This window comes from Neovison vison, chromosome 7 (genome assembly GCF_020171115.1).
Source record: "Neovison vison isolate M4711 chromosome 7, ASM_NN_V1, whole genome shotgun sequence".
Classification (NCBI taxonomy): Eukaryota; Metazoa; Chordata; class Mammalia; order Carnivora; family Mustelidae; genus Neogale; species Neogale vison.
The window spans coordinates 58,032,210-58,051,482 of NC_058097.1; the positions used below are offsets into that span (position 1 = coordinate 58,032,210).

At 53.2% G+C, this 19,273-nt stretch overlaps 1 protein-coding gene across 1 annotated transcript in view; it reads left to right on the top strand.

Moving 5' to 3' along the window:
- The window catches only part of LOC122912108 (zinc finger protein 211-like), a 28,984-nt gene extending 16,966 nt beyond the window's left edge, over positions 1 to 12,018 (top strand). The window contains exons 2-5 of the mRNA XM_044257469.1: positions 5,044 to 5,123; positions 8,231 to 8,569; positions 9,510 to 9,636; positions 9,995 to 12,018. Coding sequence (XP_044113404.1) covers positions 8,537 to 8,569; positions 9,510 to 9,636; positions 9,995 to 11,268 — 1,434 coding nt within the window. The 5' untranslated portion in view covers positions 5,044 to 5,123; positions 8,231 to 8,536 and the 3' untranslated portion in view covers positions 11,269 to 12,018. The remainder of the gene's footprint in view (positions 1 to 5,043; positions 5,124 to 8,230; positions 8,570 to 9,509; positions 9,637 to 9,994) is intronic.
- Positions 12,019 to 19,273: the final 7,255 nt, after the last annotated feature.

Consider the following 19,273-nt stretch of genomic DNA (forward strand, 5'->3'; position numbering starts at 1 on the left):
GCCCTGGGCGCAGACGTCCCTGGCTCTGGCAGCCTCTCTCTCTCTCTCTTAATTGCATCTTCGGGTTTCAGCTTTTGACTCAGTAGATCCAGTAAACTTTTGGCAGGTCCAGGAAATCTAAATGTTATTTCATTATGTTTCCAATATTACTCCCCTCTGTCCCTTGATACTCTGCTCCCATAACACAAAGAACAAAGAAATCACCATTTGAAAACAGTTTTTGCTTTCTTACATAAAACCAATTGGTTTAACTTCTGTTAACATTAGTCAGAGAGCACTCAAGCGGGGGGGGGGGGGGGGGTGGGCGTGGGCGGCACAGGCAGCAGCAGCAGGCCCCTTGCTGAGCAAGAAGCCTGGTGCAGGACCCAGTCCCGGGACTGTGGGATCAGGACCTGAGCCAAAGTCAGATGCTTAACCAGCTGAACCATCCAGAGGTCCCAGTTCGTTCAAGTCTTATTATGGACCTACTTTTACCAAAATAGAACTGATTCCTCCCCTCTGATTTAGGGTCAGTTACTATGCCGCCCATGTCTTAACATCTCGGGGCACTAGTTCTATTTTTTTTTTTTTTAAGATTTTATTTATTTATTTGACAAAGATCACAAGTAGGCAGAGAGGAGGAAGCAGGCTCCCCTGCTGAGCAGAGAGCCCAATGCGGGGTTGATGTTGATCCCAGGACCCTGGGATCATGACCTGAGCCAAAGGCAGGATCTTAACCCTCTGAGCCACCCAGGCGTGGGGGCACTAGTTCTTTATGAAATCTCAGGATACTGACTTCTCTTGCAGTGCGCTTGCTTTTTTTTTTTTTTTTTTTAAAGGTTTTATTTATTTATTTGACAGACAAAGATCACAAGTAGGCAGAGAGGCAGGCAGAGAGAGAGAGAGAGAGGAAAGCAGGCTCTCTGCTCAGGAGAGCGCCCGATGTGGGCCTCGATCCCAGGACCCTGGGATCATGACCTGAGCCGAAGGCAGCGGCTTAACCCACTGAGCCACCCAGGCGCCCCGCAGTGCGCTTGCTTTTGCAGCATCTCTCTCTCTCTCTTTTTTTTTTTTAAAGATTTATTTATTTATTTGACAGATCACAAGTAGGCAGAGAGAGAGAGAGAGAGAAGGAAGCAGGCTCCCCACCAAGCAGAGAGCCCGATGTGGGGCTCGATCCCAGGATCCCGGGATCATGACCTGAGCCGAAGGCAGAGGCTTTAACCCACTGAGCCACCCAGGCGCCCCCCGCCCTTTTTTTTTTGACCGATCACAAGTAGTTAGAGATTCAGGCGAGAGGGTGGGGTGGTGAGTAGGCTCCCTGCTGAGCAGGGAGCTCTGTCCCAGGACCCTGTGATCATGACCTGAGCTGAAGGCACTGAGCCACCCAGGAACCCCTTGCAGTCTCTTTTTAAAATAACACTCTCAACACTATTATCCTTTTAAAAATACTTGGGGTGCCTGGGTGGCTCAGTGGGTTAAAGCCTCTGCCTTTGGCTCAGGTCATGATCTCAGGGTCCTGGGATCAAGCCCCGCCTCGGGCTCTCTGCTCAGCGGGGAGCCTTTATCCTCCTCTTTCTCTGCCAGTCTCTCTGCCTGCTTGTGATCTCTGCCTGTCAAATAAATAAAAAATCTTAAAAAAAAAAATACTTTCCTCTCCTTAGTTGATCCAGTATATTTCCTATTCTACCATTTGTCTCTCTCCACTTTTACAACTAAACTTTTAAGATAAATTTTTGAGGAGCATTTTTTTTCTCTCACTCGATTACCTCAATTCCTATGTAGTGCTCCACTCATTCAAGTTTGGTTTGTTAGCCTCACAACTCCATTGTCATTAGCTAACTCCTGAATCCAATGGTGACTTCTAAGATTTTGCGTAAAGTTCTTTTCAGAAGATTTTACCACAATTGACGTTTTTTATTCCCGATTTCTTTTCCTCTCCCGTCTTTCATTTTCCCATTAGTCATTTCTGAATTCTCAGACTGCACACTCATTTCTGATCTCATGCAGTGTCGTGACTATAAACAGCACACCGTATAAATACTAGAAAACTTCCAGATCTGTATCTGTCACAGACCCCACATGTTCAAAAATTTCTCCTGTACTTCCTTGCAGTCCTTCCCTGGCCCTGGCCTTCCCAATTTCAGCCAGTGCTAACTCCATCTTTCTACTTGCTGAGGCAGGCCAAAAATCTAAATGTCATGTTTCATGCATGCGTTCTTTTAAAAAAGGGGGGGGGGCGAACTAACTTGATTGTACTTAACATACAGTGGTGCACTAGTTCAGTGTACTTAACATAGAGTGGTGCACTAGTTCAGTGTTGTACTAGTTTCGGGCGTGCAGTGTGGTCACTCGGCGATTCTCTACATTGTACAGTGCTCACCGTGATAGCCCGTGTGGTACCGCCTTTCGCCACACTCCTACAGTACTGCTGACTATTCGTTTTTATTAAAGGGTTATTTTAGGGGGGACCTTGGGGGGCAGATGTATCAAGTAGACTCCCCGCTCAGTGCGGAGCCCTTTGGGCTTGATCTCAGGACCGTAATCAAGAGTCACTTAACCGAGTGAGCCCCCTGGGCGCCCCCACATTGATTGTTTCCAGATGCTGTGCCTTTCATCCCCATGACTTCTCATTCCATAACTGGAAGCCTGTAGCTCCCACTCCCCTTCACCCATTTTGCCTGTTCCTCCAGAGCCCCTGTTTTCTTTACATTAAGATGATACTTGGGGACAGTAGATCTGTAAAGGTGTGCTGATAAAGGACACCTGGACACCGCTAAGTAGATACATAACATTAGGAAACTTTGGTTTTGTTTTATTTTGTTTTCATTTTTGTTTAGAGAGAAGAGAGCATAAGCAGAGGGAGAGAGAGAGAATCTTAAGCAGGCCCCATGCTCACAGGGAGCCCAGTCTCCTGACCCCCCGGACATTAAGAGTTGGACATTCAACTGACTGAACTGCCCAGGTGCCTTGAGAATATGCTGATTTTCACACATCATTAGTGAAACGTTCTCTATCATTCAGTGTTTAATAGGAGTTATATCATTAAATTTAAAATTAACCTCTCTCAGGGTACCTGGGTGGCTCATATGGTTCAGTGATATGGTTAAGTGTCTGCCTTCAGCTTGGGTCATGTTTTCTGGGTCCTGGGATCAAGTCCCACACCCGGGCTCCCTGCTCTGTGGAGAGTCTGCTTCCCCTCTCTCTCTCTCTGCCTTCCCCGCCCTCCCCGACTCTTGCACTCACTTTTTCTCTCAAATGAATAAATGTTAAAATTAACTTGGGTTAGGGCCTGAGGTTTGATACACAGTAATAATTTATTTTTAGCTTAAGTATAGATTCACAGGAAGTTGCATAAGTAGTATGAAAGTCCCATGTTCCCTTCACCCTGCCTCTCTAAATGATGTCTTAGACAGCTATAGATCTTACTCAGGTGTTGCCATTTTTTTTTTTTTAAAGATTTTTTATTTATTTATTTGAGAGAGAGAGACAGTGAGAGAGAGCATGAGCGAGGAGAAGGTCAGAGAGCGAAGCAGACTCCCCATGGAGCAGGGAGCCCGATGCGGGACTCGATCCCGGGACTCCAGGATCACGCCCTGAGCCGAAGGCAGTCGTCCAACCAACTGCGCCACCCAGGCGTCCCAGGTGTTGCCATTTTTAACTGCACGTGTGTATTATTACAGTAATTTGCTCGTACGTAGAGATTCCCATCACCACCAGTGCAGTCAAGATAGAAAACTGGTCTGTGACCACCAAAACTTCCTTCTGCTGTTTGCACTCACACCAGCTTACCCTCCATCCCATCCCTGTCCTCTGAAAAGTACTGATTCGTTCTCCATCTCTGTAGTTTCATGAACTGCACATGAACATGGGTTTCCGATGAAACCGAACATGCGAGAGATCCATCCTGCTCCGTGCATGTGTCAGTCATTCACTCCTTACTACCGCTGAGTAGTGTTCCGTTGTACGGGTGTTAAAGAATTTATTCGGTTACTCATCTGTTGAAGTTTGTTCCTAGTGTTGTGCTATATAATGAGTAGATGCTGTGAACATTGATTTGTGAATATAAGCCTCTTTTTTATTCTTGGGAATTTTATTTCAAAATATTTAATCATAAATGTATAAAAGGAATTTCATCCTGTTTACTCCACTTTTCCCACCTCCCCTCTTAATTGTATACCATTCTTCTAAGTTTTAAAAAAAATCTTGTATATAACCACACAGATTGATTTTCCATACAGTTTTATCTTTTAAAAATTTTTTTTATTTTTTTAAAAATTTTATTTATTTGACAGAGAGAGAGATCACAAGCAGGCAGAGCAGCAGGCAGAGAGAGAGGGGGAAGCAGGCTCCCTCTGAGCAGAAAGCCCAATGTGGGCCTCAATCCTAGGACCCCAAGACCATGAGCAGAGCCGAAGGCAGAGGCCCAACCCACTGAGCCACCCAGGCGCCCTTCCATACAATTTTTGTTCCAGTGTTGGGGAAGAAGAGCTAATTACAGATAGCATTCTGATATTTTAATACAAGATTATGACCTGAAGTTTGAGCAGCAGAGAAAGTTTATTGATCCTGTCCACAGCAACCTACTACTCTGTGAGGGTTTATTCAATTCCTAATTGATAGATACTAGTTTGAGTCTGTGATGATAATTCTACATGAAATAGCTCTGCAATTATGAAAGACTTGCTGTTATGATTATTATTAAACTGAAACAGTTTGTTATCTGAACGAAGAAGTTTTCAGGTACGATGACTTTGTCACTGAAATCAGCCTCTAGCATGCTAAGTTGATAAAGTAGTTTCAGCTTAGATCCGAATGTTGTCTTTCCCACTTAGATTAGAGTTGGGATCCTTGGAAATTCCTCACCCTTTTCTTCAGACATTCCTATGAGAGAAGCAGAAACCTAAGCATTGGGGGAAATGTATGCATTTTCCCTGGGCTGTTGCAGACAAATTGAGAAGCTTAAGGAGGTGTAGAAAACTGACAGCATCTGTGATGTTGATGTGTCGTGTGCTTGAGCCTCATGGTCTGGGCTTGACTCCACACTGTCCTTGTCTTTGACAGATACTCACAGAGGGGTCAGTACCTTCTCAGCAGTGACTCTATTCTGTGAAGCCAGAGTCATAGGCACCATCCTGATCCTGGTGAGTGTGTTTGACTCTTTTCACTCATTCAACTAATATTTTGTCCTTTTATTTTTATTTTTTTATTTTTATTTATTTGACAGACAGATCACAAGTAGGCAGAGAGGCAAGCAGAGAGAGAGAGGAAGGGAAGCAGGCTCCCCGCTGAGTGGAGAGCCCGATGCGGGGCTTGATCCCAGGACCCTGAGACCATGACCTGAGCCGAAGGCAGAGGCTTAACCACTGAGCCACCCAGGTGCCCCTAATATTTTGTCCTTTTAGATAACCCTGATACCCTGATTATGAATCCAAGCTCTCTGCTCACAAACATCTGCCTTCCTGTTTCTCAACGTCTCCACATTTCCTCTCTTTGTACTTCATTAGCAGTGACAGACAAAAAATCTTTTTCCCAACAGAGTCTTTGGGCTCTGAGTTCTCTCTAGAACACACAATTGTTTTATTTAGTAACACTTTAAAAAATCCTTATAGTCTCACAAGCTATGCCAGTGAATCTGCTGGGAATTTTGCATTCTGTGTTCAGTAGCAGTTGTGGGATACAAAAGGCCGTTCTGTAAGCAATTATTCAAAGGGAATTTCATGAAAACGTCACGTATGGCTTTTTGAGGTTTGGGGAGTTTGACAGTAGAAATCCAGTGCTGATTTGAATGAAAACATTGGGTGAAAATGTTGCATGTTAGGGGACAGTGTGGGTGGACTGCGATGACTATGAATGTCTACAGTGTCTAAATGGCATTTTTTATCTGTTGCTGTGAATGACGGAGGAAAGATTACATTTATTGTGCAGGAACCTCTTTCCCTTTTACACTCTGAGCAGAAGAGAGAGAGAATGTGGTTTGCGTAGTTGGATCTCTGTTCCACCTGTCCGGGTTCTGAGCGGGGGAAGGTTGTCAAGACTCCTTTTCTAAGAAGTTGCTGCATTTTCCCGATAATGGATGCTCCAGGAAGGCTCCTTTCTGCCCGTGCTGCTGCTCGTACCCGAGGGCCATGTGGTTGTCCCATCACCAGCAACACAAGAGGTGTGGGTTGGGTTCTACACCTGTGATAAAGCAAGTCGAACGAAGTGTTTGGTTTCCCAGGACATATATAATAGAAGTTATGTTTACACCGTAGTCTTTTTTTTTTTAAGATTTTATTTATTTATTTGACAGAGAGAAATCACAAGTAGACAGAGGCAGGCAGAGAGAGAGAGAGAGGGAAGCAGGCTCCCTGCTGAGCAGAGAGCCCGATGCGGGACTCGATCCCAGGACCCTGAGATCATGACCTGAGCCGGAGGCAGCGGCTTAACCCACTGAGCCACCCAGGCGCCCTACACCGTAGTCTTTTAAGTGTACAAAAATCATTACGCCTTATTTTAAAAAAACAAAAAAACCCCTAACCAATACACAGACCTTAATTAAGAAATACGTTCTTGCTAAGAAAACACTCACCTGAGCTCTCAGCAAGTCCTAATCATTTTGTTTGTGGCTCAGGGTGGCTGTGGCAGTTTCTTCAGACAATGATGTTTACCCTACAGTTGACTTCCCCTCTTATGAAACATTCACCATAGACCTTCTTTATCAGTGGTCACTTTGGCAGTCTTTGGGCATCTTTACCGGGAGTAGTTCCACCTCAGGCAACCCCAAGCAATGCCTTTCTCTGGTCTTCCATTCAGGTTCTTTCATGAGATTGTACTGTGCAGCCTTTCGGTCACACCTTCTCTACTTCTGATTCTCTGCAGCTACTGGTACTTCTTCTAAGTCCCCACAGAGTCATCCGTGAGGGTTGGAAACAACCGCTTCCACTTTGTCCATTGTGCTGTGATGGTGTGGAGATGGCTGCTTTCCTCAGCCTCAGGACCCAGCCTCTGCTGACTTTCAGCTGGTCTTCTGCCGACTCCTTACCTCTCTCAGCCTTTCTAGAAGTGGAGACAGTTAGGCCTTGCTCTGGATTAGGTTTTGGCTTAAGGGAGTGTTGGGGCTGCTTTGATCTTTGCAGACCACTAGAACTTTCTATCAGTAGTCAGGCTGTTTTGCTTTTGTACCGTTTGTGTGTTCCCTGGAGTGGCACTTTTAATTTTCTTCAAAGACTGGTTTTTTGCATTCACAACTGGGCTTCATTCAGCCAGCTGTTGGGCTCAAGAGGCCTAGCTCGGCTTTCAACATACCTTCCTGGTGAAAATGTCCCTGACACTTCCTCTCACTTGAACGCATAGAGTTGTACTCCTGTTATTAGTAGGCATAATTTCCGTATTTTGGGGTGTCAGGAAGACTGAAGGTGGAGCAGTCAGAACAGATACCAGCATTTATGAATTCTAGATGGCTCTTTGGATAGGGGTTCATCACCTGGAACTGTCAAACCTGTAAATTTTTCCACAAGAGGCTTTGTAGTTGTTTTGGGAACGTTCTTCACACACTTGTGGGAGGGCTTGTCTTTACATGGTATTTCCATTGAGAAGCTCTTAGCATCCTTGATGCCCTGTCACTCATATACACACAGATTAGGGACGCTCTTTGGCACCGCAGTTCAGGAGTATGTTTTCATCTCTTTAAACCCCCCTAGACAGATAAAATACAGTTTTACTTGCTGCTTCAACTCCATGGCACCCAGTAGCTCAGAACTACCCCCGCGGTGGTGAGCGGGTCCTGCACGGAGCCAGGGAAGCCAGAGAGCACAGTACGAATCTCTCATGGGATGTGGTTTTGGTTTGGAGCTTTACCTTTTATAACCCACATCTCTTAACAACCTGAGCATTCGCAAAGTCTGGAGAGAGCCCTGAAGTGAGAATTGGGTTTCAGAAGCTTTAGATCCCTTTCATTTTCCTCAAGGGGTCTCCCTCAGACTCCTTCTGTGACTTCAAAACTGGACCGAAGACCAGAATCCATGGCTTTCCAGCATTGGACAAAAGCACGCCATGGGCAGTGAGCCTGGAGAAAACAAGTGTAGGAGATGAGGTCGCCTTCTTCCCAGTGCCACCCCGCCCAAAGTCAGACACAGTTGTGATTATGAGTGACTCTGGAACACTAGGTCCGTGTGCAATTGTGAGCTTTGGGGACAGCGGGAGTAGTCCCTGTAGCCTCTGGGAGCGTGCGGTCGGGGAGTCTAAAACTGCATTGGTGTTGAACATTCAGGGGATCTTCGCGACTCCCCAGGAATCCAGGCACAGCGCCTCTTGCAGAGCAGCTGCGGCTGTGTTCCAGGAGGTTCTGACGTGTGGCGCCCCTTGCAAAGGCCTGTGGAACGCTGAGAACTGCATTGCCCAGAGGACCCTGCGCCCAGTGACGCCAGCGTGGAGCCAATGAAGGTCCAGGAGACGGGCTGTTCGCTGTTCGGCAGGTCCAGAGCGCAGGGTCAGTCCGAGGTGACTGGGGAAGCAAGAGAGGAGGCGTCCCCGTGGCCCTGGGCCGCTCCCAGGCCTGCTCTTCCCACGGAGTCCCATGGCGGCAGCTGTGCCCGCGGACCCGGCTCAGGTAAATGCTGTCCCCTGGGCCTGAACTCGGCACCTGCTTGCGGCCCTGCAGCCTGGGCCCCTTCCTGTCTGCCCCACGAGCAGAGCGAGAGGTGGAATCAGGGGGCAGGTCCTAGCGAGAGCCCCATCTCTACAGGTTGCGCACTTTGGAACTGAACCTGTAAGGGAGAAGGTGCCGAGGACCTGGAAGGAGGCCAGCCTGGGGGTTACTGTTGGAGGCGGCGGCTGAGCTGTGGGCAGTGCTACAGAAAATGGGAGGGTTGGGGTGGAGGCTACAGAGATGTAAATCACAGCCCCAGAAGCCGGAGAAACGGTTGGGCTTTAAATTCCTTTTTAAAGTAGAACCAGATTCTCTATTGGGAAGAGTGAGGTAGAGAACAGGCCGAGCCCTGGGGAGGCACTCGGCGGGCGGAGGTGAGGGGTTGCGCCTCAGGTGCCTGTGGGAACTTCAGGTACTGAGTCTAGTCCTGCCTTGGGCTTCTCACATGGAGGTAAGGGATAGGAGAAGGACACTGGTTTGTGGCATCTGTACCTGGAGCCTAGTAGAGGAGCTTAATTTAAGGGCAAAGGTCGTGAGCTGGTAATTACTAATTCCCAGTGTCTGGATATTAAAGGGAGGTTTTTTGTGGAGGCTCTAGTCCAGTATGAGTAGTGCCCTCGAACCCAGAAGACTAAAGGCTGCCCTAGGAAGTGGGGTTCCTCTTGCAGAGCACTCATGATGCCAGCAGCTGTAAAAAGGGGGGTGGGAGCTGATGGGTATTAGGGACTTAGGAGCAGCAGTTGGACCTGGTGGCTACACTGGGGAGGATTTTAGGGACAGTGCTTGGTTGGAGGATGGTGCAGCCTTACAGACCTGCCTGCTGTTGCAGAGGGCTGAGACCTAGGGAGAAGTGGCACCAAGGCTTGCCTGTTTGTGGTTTCATGTCTCCCCCTCATGGCAGGGTAGTGTGACCTTCGAAGACGTGGTTGTGTACTTCTCCTGGGAAGAGTGGGGGCTCCTTGACGAGACACAGAGATGCCTGTACCATGATGTGATGCTGGAGAACTTTGCACTCGTGATCTCACTAGGTAAGACTCCCCGCCGGGCCGGGCCAGCTCCTGTCCAGACCCAGTGTGCGCTTAGGTTTTCTCCCTCTTCCTCATTGGGGCCAGCAGTTATGTGGAAGACCAGGGGCTCATCTTACGAGATGTTCCTGCGTGGATCTGCATCTGGTATTGTTTTGGGCCATGCGCGGACTTGCTCGTCCTCTCCCAGCCACTTCAGCTGGGGATTAGAGGGGTCGTCCAGGGTGCTCAGGCCTGAACCCCCCCGCCCTTCCTGCACCGCTCCTTCCAATTGTGACTTGAGTCCCAGGGCTCCGGCCTGTTTTATCAGCCTGATCTGGGGCATAACAGGAGCTTCTCCCCCGCGTTTCTTTGCTTTCAGGTTGTTGGTACGGAATGGAGGAGGAGGAGGCCCTTTCGGTGCAGCAGGTGTCCATGGGCAGGACTTCAAGTCCAGCTCCATCCGTGTGGAGAGCTCAGCCCTGTGACAAGTGTGTCTTGCTTGGGAGAGACATTTTGTACCTGGGTGAGGACCAAGGAGCACATCGTGGGCAGAACTACATCTGTGAGGCATGTGGGAAACTGTGGTTGGACGCAAATCTTCAGCCCCAGAAGCATAATGAGGAGAAGCCGTTCAGATGGGACATGGAGCTTGTGACAAGGTACAAACTGCACGTGTCAGGGAAGCCTTTCCCCTGTGGGGGAGTTGGGAAGGACTTCCTGGCCATCGTGAGCCTTCTCCGGCACCAGGCCACTCTCAAAGGAGCCGAGCCTCACAGCAGCTTTGAACATGGGGACTCCTTTCAGGATAGAAAAAGTCCACCCGAGTACAGCGACCACGGGAAGTCCTTTAGCTATGACTGTAAACTTTTCCAGCATCAGCAACTGCACCCCAGAGAAAGTTACCACGACTGGGATAACTGTGAGAAGCCTTTTAACCAAAGCTCCATCCTTAGTGACTGCCAGAGAGCTTACCCAGAAACGAGGTCTTACGAGTGTAACGAATGTGGGAAATCCTTCAGCCAAAGCTACAACCTCATTCAGCACCACAGGATTCACACTGGCGCCAGGCCTTACAAATGCAGCGAATGCGGAAAAGCCTTCAGCTTCAAGTTCAGACTCGTCCAGCACCTGCAGATTCACACTCGCGTGAGGCCTTACGCCTGTGGCGAATGTGGGAAAGCCTTCAGCTACAGCTCGACCCTCATCAAACACCAGAGAGTGCACACGCGAGAAAAGCCTTATAAGTGCGGGGAGTGTGGGAATTCCTTTAGCCAAAGCTCCAACCTCATCCAGCACCAGAAGATCCACAGCGGAGCAAGGCCCTACAAGTGCAACGAATGTGCCAAGTCCTTCAGCTACAAGTGCAAGCTCGTTCAGCACCTGCGCATTCACACCGGAGAGCGGCCTTACGAGTGCGGCGAATGCGGCAAGTCCTTCAGCCATAGGTCCACGCTCAACCAGCACCAGAGAATTCACACGGGAGCCAGACCTTACAAGTGCGGGGAGTGTGAGAAATCCTTCAGCCAAAAGTCCAACCTCATCCAGCACCGTAGAGTCCACACGGGCGAGAAGCCTTACGAGTGTGGAGAATGTGGGAAGTCCTTCAGCCAAAGCTCCCACATCATTCAACACCGAAAACTTCACACCAGATAACCTCCTGCCTGCAGCCGCGGAGGACAGAGATGTCAGTGCAGCACATGGGGAAGCCAGCTCAAGGCCTAACCTCCTCCCGTGATTGGGATTTCATAGAAAGAGACTCCTGCTGGGAGGAATGGTCTCCCCCCCACCCCCCCAGACCAGGTTTGTGGGCCTTTAGGAGCCCTGCCACCTTCCTCAGCGTATAAAACAGGGCAGGTTCTCTGGGCCCTTGGGAGATAGAGGGTGGGGGGAATTATGCAGTCCCCCTTCCTCATTAGGTAATTTTGACAGCTAAGGGGGTTTGCAAATCCTGGTTCCATGAGAACAGCCTCTCTTCTCTGTGGCCGCCCCCCGCCCCCGGGTTTATTCTGCAGGAAGGAACGTACTGCAAGGGAATCATGTGCCTTCGACAGGGGTTCAGCTTTTCTGGTGGGCCTGATGATGTAGTGAAACCTGCACACATCACCTTCCTCTGCTTTCTTCATGTAGTTGAGGATCTTTATAAACTCTATTTGCAGGATAGGGCTTACAGAGGCAAGAAACCGGTAATAGGATAGAAATTCGGCTGGGATGATGCTCTTCTGCCCAGATTGCTGACCCACAGAGAAGCTATTTGGAAAGTCTCACTGATGCACCAGGCAGGGTGAGGGGACCTGCTCTCTATTCCATTTTTTAATAAAGCTTTATAAAAGTTAAGGATACTGGTAGACTGCACATACTTATAATTGTATACAGACTGTAATAAATGGATCTATATATGCCTTCTTCCTTGTGACCTTTTTCAAGTCCCTCCCCACCATAAGTAGTTTTTATCAAAGGACTATCCCGCAACACTCCAGGATCTGCTCATCTACATTGTTTTATCCATTTTGCTCCCCCTCACTTGACCACCACAAATAAAATGTATGTAAAACAAACACCTCCCACCCCATGTAGTTGGGGGGGTTTATTTCGGAAACAGACTTCCAAAACTTCTCAATAATCTTCACTGTATTATGGACAAAATATTCTCTCCTCTAATAAAGACTTGCAAAACCATCCCCCCAAAATGATGAAATTGGGAGACTTATAAAAAGGCAATACACAAAAAGGCCCCAAACCTTAAAAAATTGGCACAACCAGGCAACTAAGTGCGCTTGGGTGCCGCATTTTTAGGGTCAAGAAAACCAAGTCACTAAAGGAAGGCACAGGCCCACTCTTCCCTCCCATCATCTCTCTTGCATCCTCAGGTGGTTCCAGGGCTTAGGGGAGCACCCCACTGCACCTTCTGAGCAAACCCCCGCTCACTTGCTTTCTTGAATAAGGCTTGCTCTATGTTCCAAGATGGGCCCTGACATATGAGGAAGCCACCCCTGGGCCACACCCCTTTGTGTCCCAACCAGCCAGGACTGCATCCACCCTGCACCCCTGGGCCAGGATGCCCCTTGGAGAGTGGGGCACACACCAGAGCAGGCACGCCTGGGTTCTCTGCCTGCTGGAGGCCCTGGGGCAGGAAGGATGTAAGTGGCCTTTGTGGCCTCAGAAAGGCTTCCCGTCCTCCAGGCACTCTGTCTGTCCCCCAAACCCCTCCTTTTTCCTTTCCTCAGATAGCCTTAAAACCAGGCGCTTGGGGGTTGCATTGCAGCCAACACCTGGGCTTCACCCCTGCCCAGGGTGGGGGGGGTGGTTGTGGGGGGAGCCTTCAGGCAAGGCTCCTCCCCCTCCCCCATTCACCAATCAGCGCGAGTTAACTAACCCCCTGCCTGGAACTCACAGCAGCACCCCTCTTCCACTGGAGGCCAAGCTGCAGTGATCATCTCCCAGACATTGCACGGTGGGGGCCAGCGTGGACGCCCCCTTCGTCCCCCACACACCGGAGGACAGGAGGAAAAAGGGACCCGCAGAGGCACCCACAAGCGGTGCGACACAGTGAGGTCCTGGTTGGGGAAAAAGGATGCGGCCACCCGGGGTCTCACGTACCGACCAACGGGCAGCCCAGGAACAGACCGCGGGCTGCCATCACCAGGAGCCGTTCCAGCCGGGGGACACACTGTGCCCCCATGAGCGAAACCCTGGGCACGATGCCGTGCCGAGGTAACGGGGCTCCCCGGGAGCAAGTTCACATCCTGCAACTCCCTCCCCCCCCACAAACTGCTGAGGCTGACTTACCCCCAGCTAGAAGGGCAGACACCCCAAGGGCAGGAAACCTGGGCGCAAGCCGACCCGGCACAAGGTCGGGGGAAGAGCCAGACGGGGAGAAGGGGGTTTTCCAGAGACCTGGCCAAAGGATGACGTGGAAGTGAGCCTATACGCCCCGCCGGAGGCTGGAGAGGGAGGACGCACCCCTCCCACGAGCCCTGCTGCCCCCTTCCCCGCACCGCCCAGGGCCCCAGCGCTGCCTCCCAGCCTCCGCTGCCCTAAAAACCCTCCAACGGGCCACCAGAGGCTGCGGTCCTCTGAGCGGATACACAAAGACTCATGACCCATATCACCCACCAGGAACGAGGCCTTTCGCGGCAAGCAAGGGCCCAGTCTGGACCTCCAAAGTTGGCTCAGCCTGGTGGAGGCCCCAAGCAAGCCACCCCATCGCCCCATGGGGGTGGTGCTGCATGCCACACCACTTGCTCCGGGGTCACACACTAAGTTCTCTCATTGCAGCCTCCAGTATATTCTAGTTTAACCGCATAAACTTGCTCCAACAACCCAGCACCCGCGCCGCCAACCCCATAGGTAAGGTAAAACAGTCGGTGGGGGCCATGCTACCACATTCAAGCCACTGGTCTACCTCCCGCTGGGATCCTGCTTCACAGCCACGCCTGAAGGACCACTGCCCCCCCCCATCACAAGGCCCCCTTTTCAGGACACAAAACCAAGAGAAAATCTCTTCTACCCGTCAACTTCCTTTCTCAGGAAAGTCTCCCCCCACAACCCTTAACACAGCTCGGTACTAGGACGCACACGTCCCTCATCAGCCGCCACCTCAGCTCCAGAAAACTCCAATGGAAACATCCCCTGGTCTCCGGTCTCCCCTTTCATAGGGACCCGACTGCAGGATTCAAAGCCAGCCTGGGACAAGGTTCTACAGACGCGCCAGCCCTTCAGGGCCAGCAAGAACATCCCTTTCCCACAGCTGCAGCGGCGAAACGCGAGGGGGAGGAGCCACAGCTGACCCCGAGCGGGTCCTCGTCCACACCCCCCACCCAGCATCGGGCTCAGACTCTATCACGCGGGGGGCCCGCGACCGAAGGATCTCAAGCACTCCCCTTGGGAGACTGGGACCTCCCTCTTCTCCCCCTGGTCTGCGCCCAAGAACTAGGGATGATCAGGGCCCCTGCTGCGCCCCTCAATGCAGCGCTTGGTTCTCAGGCTCCTGCCACCTGAATCGGATCCGGATTCCCCATCACTCGGGACCCGCCCTTCCAGCAAGAACTACCGTATTGCGCAATATGGTAAAGCATCCACCCGGGTTTGCAATCTCGAGGGCGTGCGACCACCCTGAGATCCCGTCACCGCAGCCGCAGGAGCCCACGCCACGGCCGCGGGGGTGCTGAGCCGGCAGGTGCTAGTCTGCGGGGCGCGCTCCCGGGGAGAAGCCAGCGGAGGAAGCGACCTGCAGACTCTCCCCCGTCTGCTGACCCGGTGTGGGGAGAGGGAGCGCCCCCTCCCCCCAAGGTGGCGCGGACGGCAGACCATCCCCTTCCAAGCCAGCGTCTCGCACGGACAAAGGTCCGGGCAAGGCCCTGTTCCCCCCCAGAGCGGCGCTCAGGAACGTGTAGACACGACCCGACTGGCGTTCCGGTTTTCTCCTTCCGTAGGGTCTGGCCACATACACATCCCGGGCCCTCACACACGGCCGCCGGCCGCGGACGGAGCCACAGCGCGGCCCGGAAGCGAGGTCCTAGAGCGCGGCCCCACGTCTCAGCAAGGCCGGAGAGCACGAGACCAGGGAGCGAACACCGGGCCCTCCGGCCAGCGTCTCCCCGGGCCCCTCCGGAGTCTCGAGTTCTGAAGGCCCCCATATAAAGCGGGGGCTGCCCTCGAGCACCCACAACACTCAGTTGGCCTTCAGAGCCCCGCGCACACCCCAACACGCGGTGCTGGCAACCACTGCGGTCCCAGCCGCGCGGCACCGCGGAGAATCGGCGGCGATCGGAAAGGCTCACAGGAGGGTCCAGCGCCGGGAAGCCGTGCGCTCAGCCCACCTCTAGCGGACACAAGATCGGGCTTGGACGCATGAGACGCGCGCCAGCCCCTGCACCCTCGAGGCCCTCGCGATCCTACGGCAAGCGCCCCAACGAGGCAGCCCCCACCCCGTGCCCGTCAGCCGCCCAGCGGGTCAGTAGCCAGGAGCGGTCGAGAAACCCCACCGAGGCGCAGGGATGCTGGAGACAGACCCTTCCACATCAGGAAAGAGAACCGCACGCGCGCCACTCGCCGGGCAGCCCCGTGAGACTCTGCCCTGCTTCGGAGGCAATGACACGGTTCCCGAGGGAGAAAATGGTGCTCAGCCCCGGAGCTCCACGCCGAAAGCGGCGCTCTCCCAAGCGCCTACGCAGGACGAAAGGGGAGTAAGTGGCAAAGGTAACAGCAACGTCCAGGGACAACTGGCCTGCTGCTCTCCGACCACAAATCAGGCCCGGGAAACCCAACCCCGCGAGCTGCGCACCCCAAGATGCCGGTCAACACACGGCCCCTTCTGGGTTCTGGGCACGACTGGGAAGTCCCGTCACTTCGGGGCTCATCCGTACGCCCTGCAGGCCCAAACGGACTTCGCAGTCCTATTCCCGTATAACCGCCCAACACGCCCCTCGCACCGCTGCCACCGTTAACCGGCTGCACCTACGCAAACCTCCACGCAAAACGCGCCGGGCGCGGCGCCCTCCCCACGCGGTCACAGGCTCCAGCTCACGCACCCGGGAGGGGGTGTTCCGGGACCACTGGCAATGGACACCCCGGGGCGGACCGGGGAGTGGACAGGCCGAAGGGCTCCTCCCCGCGAAGGTGCCGGCAAGACACCACCAGCCAGAGCACGTCTGCGCGGAAGATCGAGGCTGCTCGGCTCCACACCCCTGTCCGTGCACCTGGCCGGCGGGGAGAAGAGGGGTGGAGCAGTGTTCCGCGCTCCGAATACTCGCCTCCCACTGGCCTAGAGGCTGGGCCCGGGGCGAAGACCGCGCCCGGCCCAGCGACAGGCTCAACGGCCCTAACGGAAACCCACCCGCAGAGCGATCACCTCGGGCTCGCTAGCACCCCAGCTCGCTCCCTCCGCCGGAAACGGCCGCGTGTATAGATACTGCTCGTCCTCCTCTCCCAAGCACCCAACACACCGCTGGGGGGCCGGGCGGGCTTTAACCTGTCCTGGGTTTCAGCGGCACAAGAACGCCACGCCCCAAGCTGAGTCACTGGTGTCCAAGGCCACGGAAAACCGCGTGAACAACCATGACAGGAACACCCGGTCTCATACGTAGGGGCTTTCGCGTGCTGCCGGCCACAATGGCCCACGGCCCTAGAGAAAACCGCTGTGCTCGGAATGGCGCTGCCACAGACTGTGCGGAGCTCTTGAAAGTGGGGCTCGGCTCCCCGTCCCAGCGCGACTCCCCTTATATCAAGGCTGAAGTTTTTTTTTTTTTTAAAGATTTTATTTATTATTTATTGGACAGACAGAGATCACAAGTAGGCAGAGAGGCAAGCAGAGAGAGAGGAGGAGGAAGCAGGCTCCCTGCTGAGCAGAGAGCCCGATGCGGGGCTCGATCCCAGGACCCTGGGATCATGACCTGAGCCGAAGGCAGAGGCTTTAACCCACTGAGCCACCCAGGCGCCCCTCAAGGCCGAAGTTTTGCGGCCACCCGGCGGACTCCCGGAGCGCCAAGGACGCGGCCCTCGGTGGACGCCGAGCACTGGAAAAACGCATAAACGCGCCCTTCAGAGTGAAAACCAAGTGCTGTGGTAGACGCGGAAACTCACCCGTCAATAAAGACCAAGTGCAGCGGAGGCTAGACACCCCCTTCCCACCTGTGCATGCAAGGAGGAATCTGTCCACACGCGTCTCCGGACTGGAACGTCTGCTCCACGCAGACCCTCCAACCAGGAAGGCTGACGCCCCACTCCCCTTCTCTCGCAGGAGGCCGCCCACTCGTTCTCAGTTCCAGAACAGGGGCTCGGAAAAGCTGTGGAAGCACCACCGGCCACGAGCGAAACCAGAAAGGCCCCGGGGCACGTCCCACCCACGCGTTCTGCGCCAATCTTCTTACCAAACCAACAATTATGAAAACCGAACGAGAATGACAAAAACCCGTGCGGGAACGCGCACCGGCGCGGGCCGAGGCCGGTCCACCCCGCCTACCCGTCGGGACCTGGAGAAACGTCCCACGGGAAGACCCTGCGGCCACCGGGGCCCACACGGAGCCGCAACCCGGCTTTCGACGCCCTAACCCGCCTCCAGCACGTTCCGGGTCGGTCTCCCCTATCCGGAGTCGCCGGCGTCTGGGCGCGTGATGCCCTCTCCCACGACCCAATACCGTCACAGTTTGCTCCCGCGGGCGCAGAATCGCCGGGCGGGGGCCGGCAGAACTTCTGGGCGGCCTCCCGAGCTCGCCCCGCATCGCGCCTACGCCCACCACCCTAAAGACCTGCGCATCCAATCTTCCGCGAATGGATGGGCCGCGACGCGCGGGCGAGAGAGGGACAATCCCGACCTGGAACTCGGCGCCGGGCACCAGGGCCAAATCACCCCTCGTCGGTTTCGCCGGAGCTCGCGGGGGGGTGGGGGGAGAACGTACAAGAGCGGCCACTGGGTGGCGACCGACAACCGGCGCGAAAGTCAGCGGGAAGGCTCTGCACCGCCGCAGGGTAGGGCGCACCGCCCGCGGCCCGGACGTCCGAGCTCCTCCCGCCCCACCGCGGACCGGGTCTCCCAACCCGGGGCGCCCCGAAGTCCCCCTCCTGCCGGGGGCGGAGGGGGAGGGCACCTTGTGATTCCAGGTGGCTGCTAAGAAAGGGACAGACGCGTGGAAAGTTCCTCGGAGAGGCCTGCTGGCGTGGACTGCGGGCGTGAGCTTCTCGGAGCAGCCGGAACGCTTCCGCGGCTCCCAAGAGGACCTAAACAAAATCGGCGGGTGGACACTGTAAAAATCCATGCACATGCTCGCAGACTGACCAGGGATGTATGGATCACGGTAATTCTATCACTTCCGGCCGAGCAAGTCTTTCTAAAGCATTACAACAAAGCCCAAAAACCACAAAGAAGTTGATAGACCCGACCACATTAAAGCTTAAACAAGATCCTTCCCTGCATATACAACAAAGTAGACAACAAACATACCTAGAGAACGTCGCTGCAAACTCACACATAGTTAGAAAAGTATCAGTTCCAGTGTTACTTATCAAAATGATGAGAAAATCAAAGAGCAATTAATAGCTGGTTTACTAAATATAGTATTTGCCCATCCAGCACCGCCAACACTTGTGTGTATGTTTGCAATGAGGTAAGTGCTGCCGAACTATTCCATGGAAATAAAAAACTCTGTAGATGGACGCCTGGTGGCTCAGTGGGTTAAAGCCTCTGCCTTTGGCTCAGGTCATGATCCCAGGGTTCTGGGATGGAGCCCCACATCTGGCTCTCAGCGGGGAGCCTGCTTCCTCCTCTCTCTCTGCCTGCCTCTCTGCCTACTTGTGATCTCTCTCTCTCTCTGTCAAATAAATTTAAAAAAAAAATCTTTTTAAAAAAAGCCACTGTGGAACATTCTTTGCTGTAAACACACACTTAAGTATTTCTCTTAAGCAATATATGCAAGTGATCTATTTTTTTTTAAAGATTTTATTTATTTGACAGAGAGAGATCACAGAGAGGCAGAGAAGCAGGCAGAGAGAGAGAGAGAGAGAGAGAGGAGGAAGCAGGCTCCCTGCCGAGCAGAGAGCCCGATGCGGGGCTCCATGCCGGGCTCGATCCCAGGACCCCGAGATCAGGACCTGAGCTGAAGCCAGAGGCCCAACCCACTGAGCCACCCAGGCACCCCGCAAGTGATCTATTTTTAAAAAAATT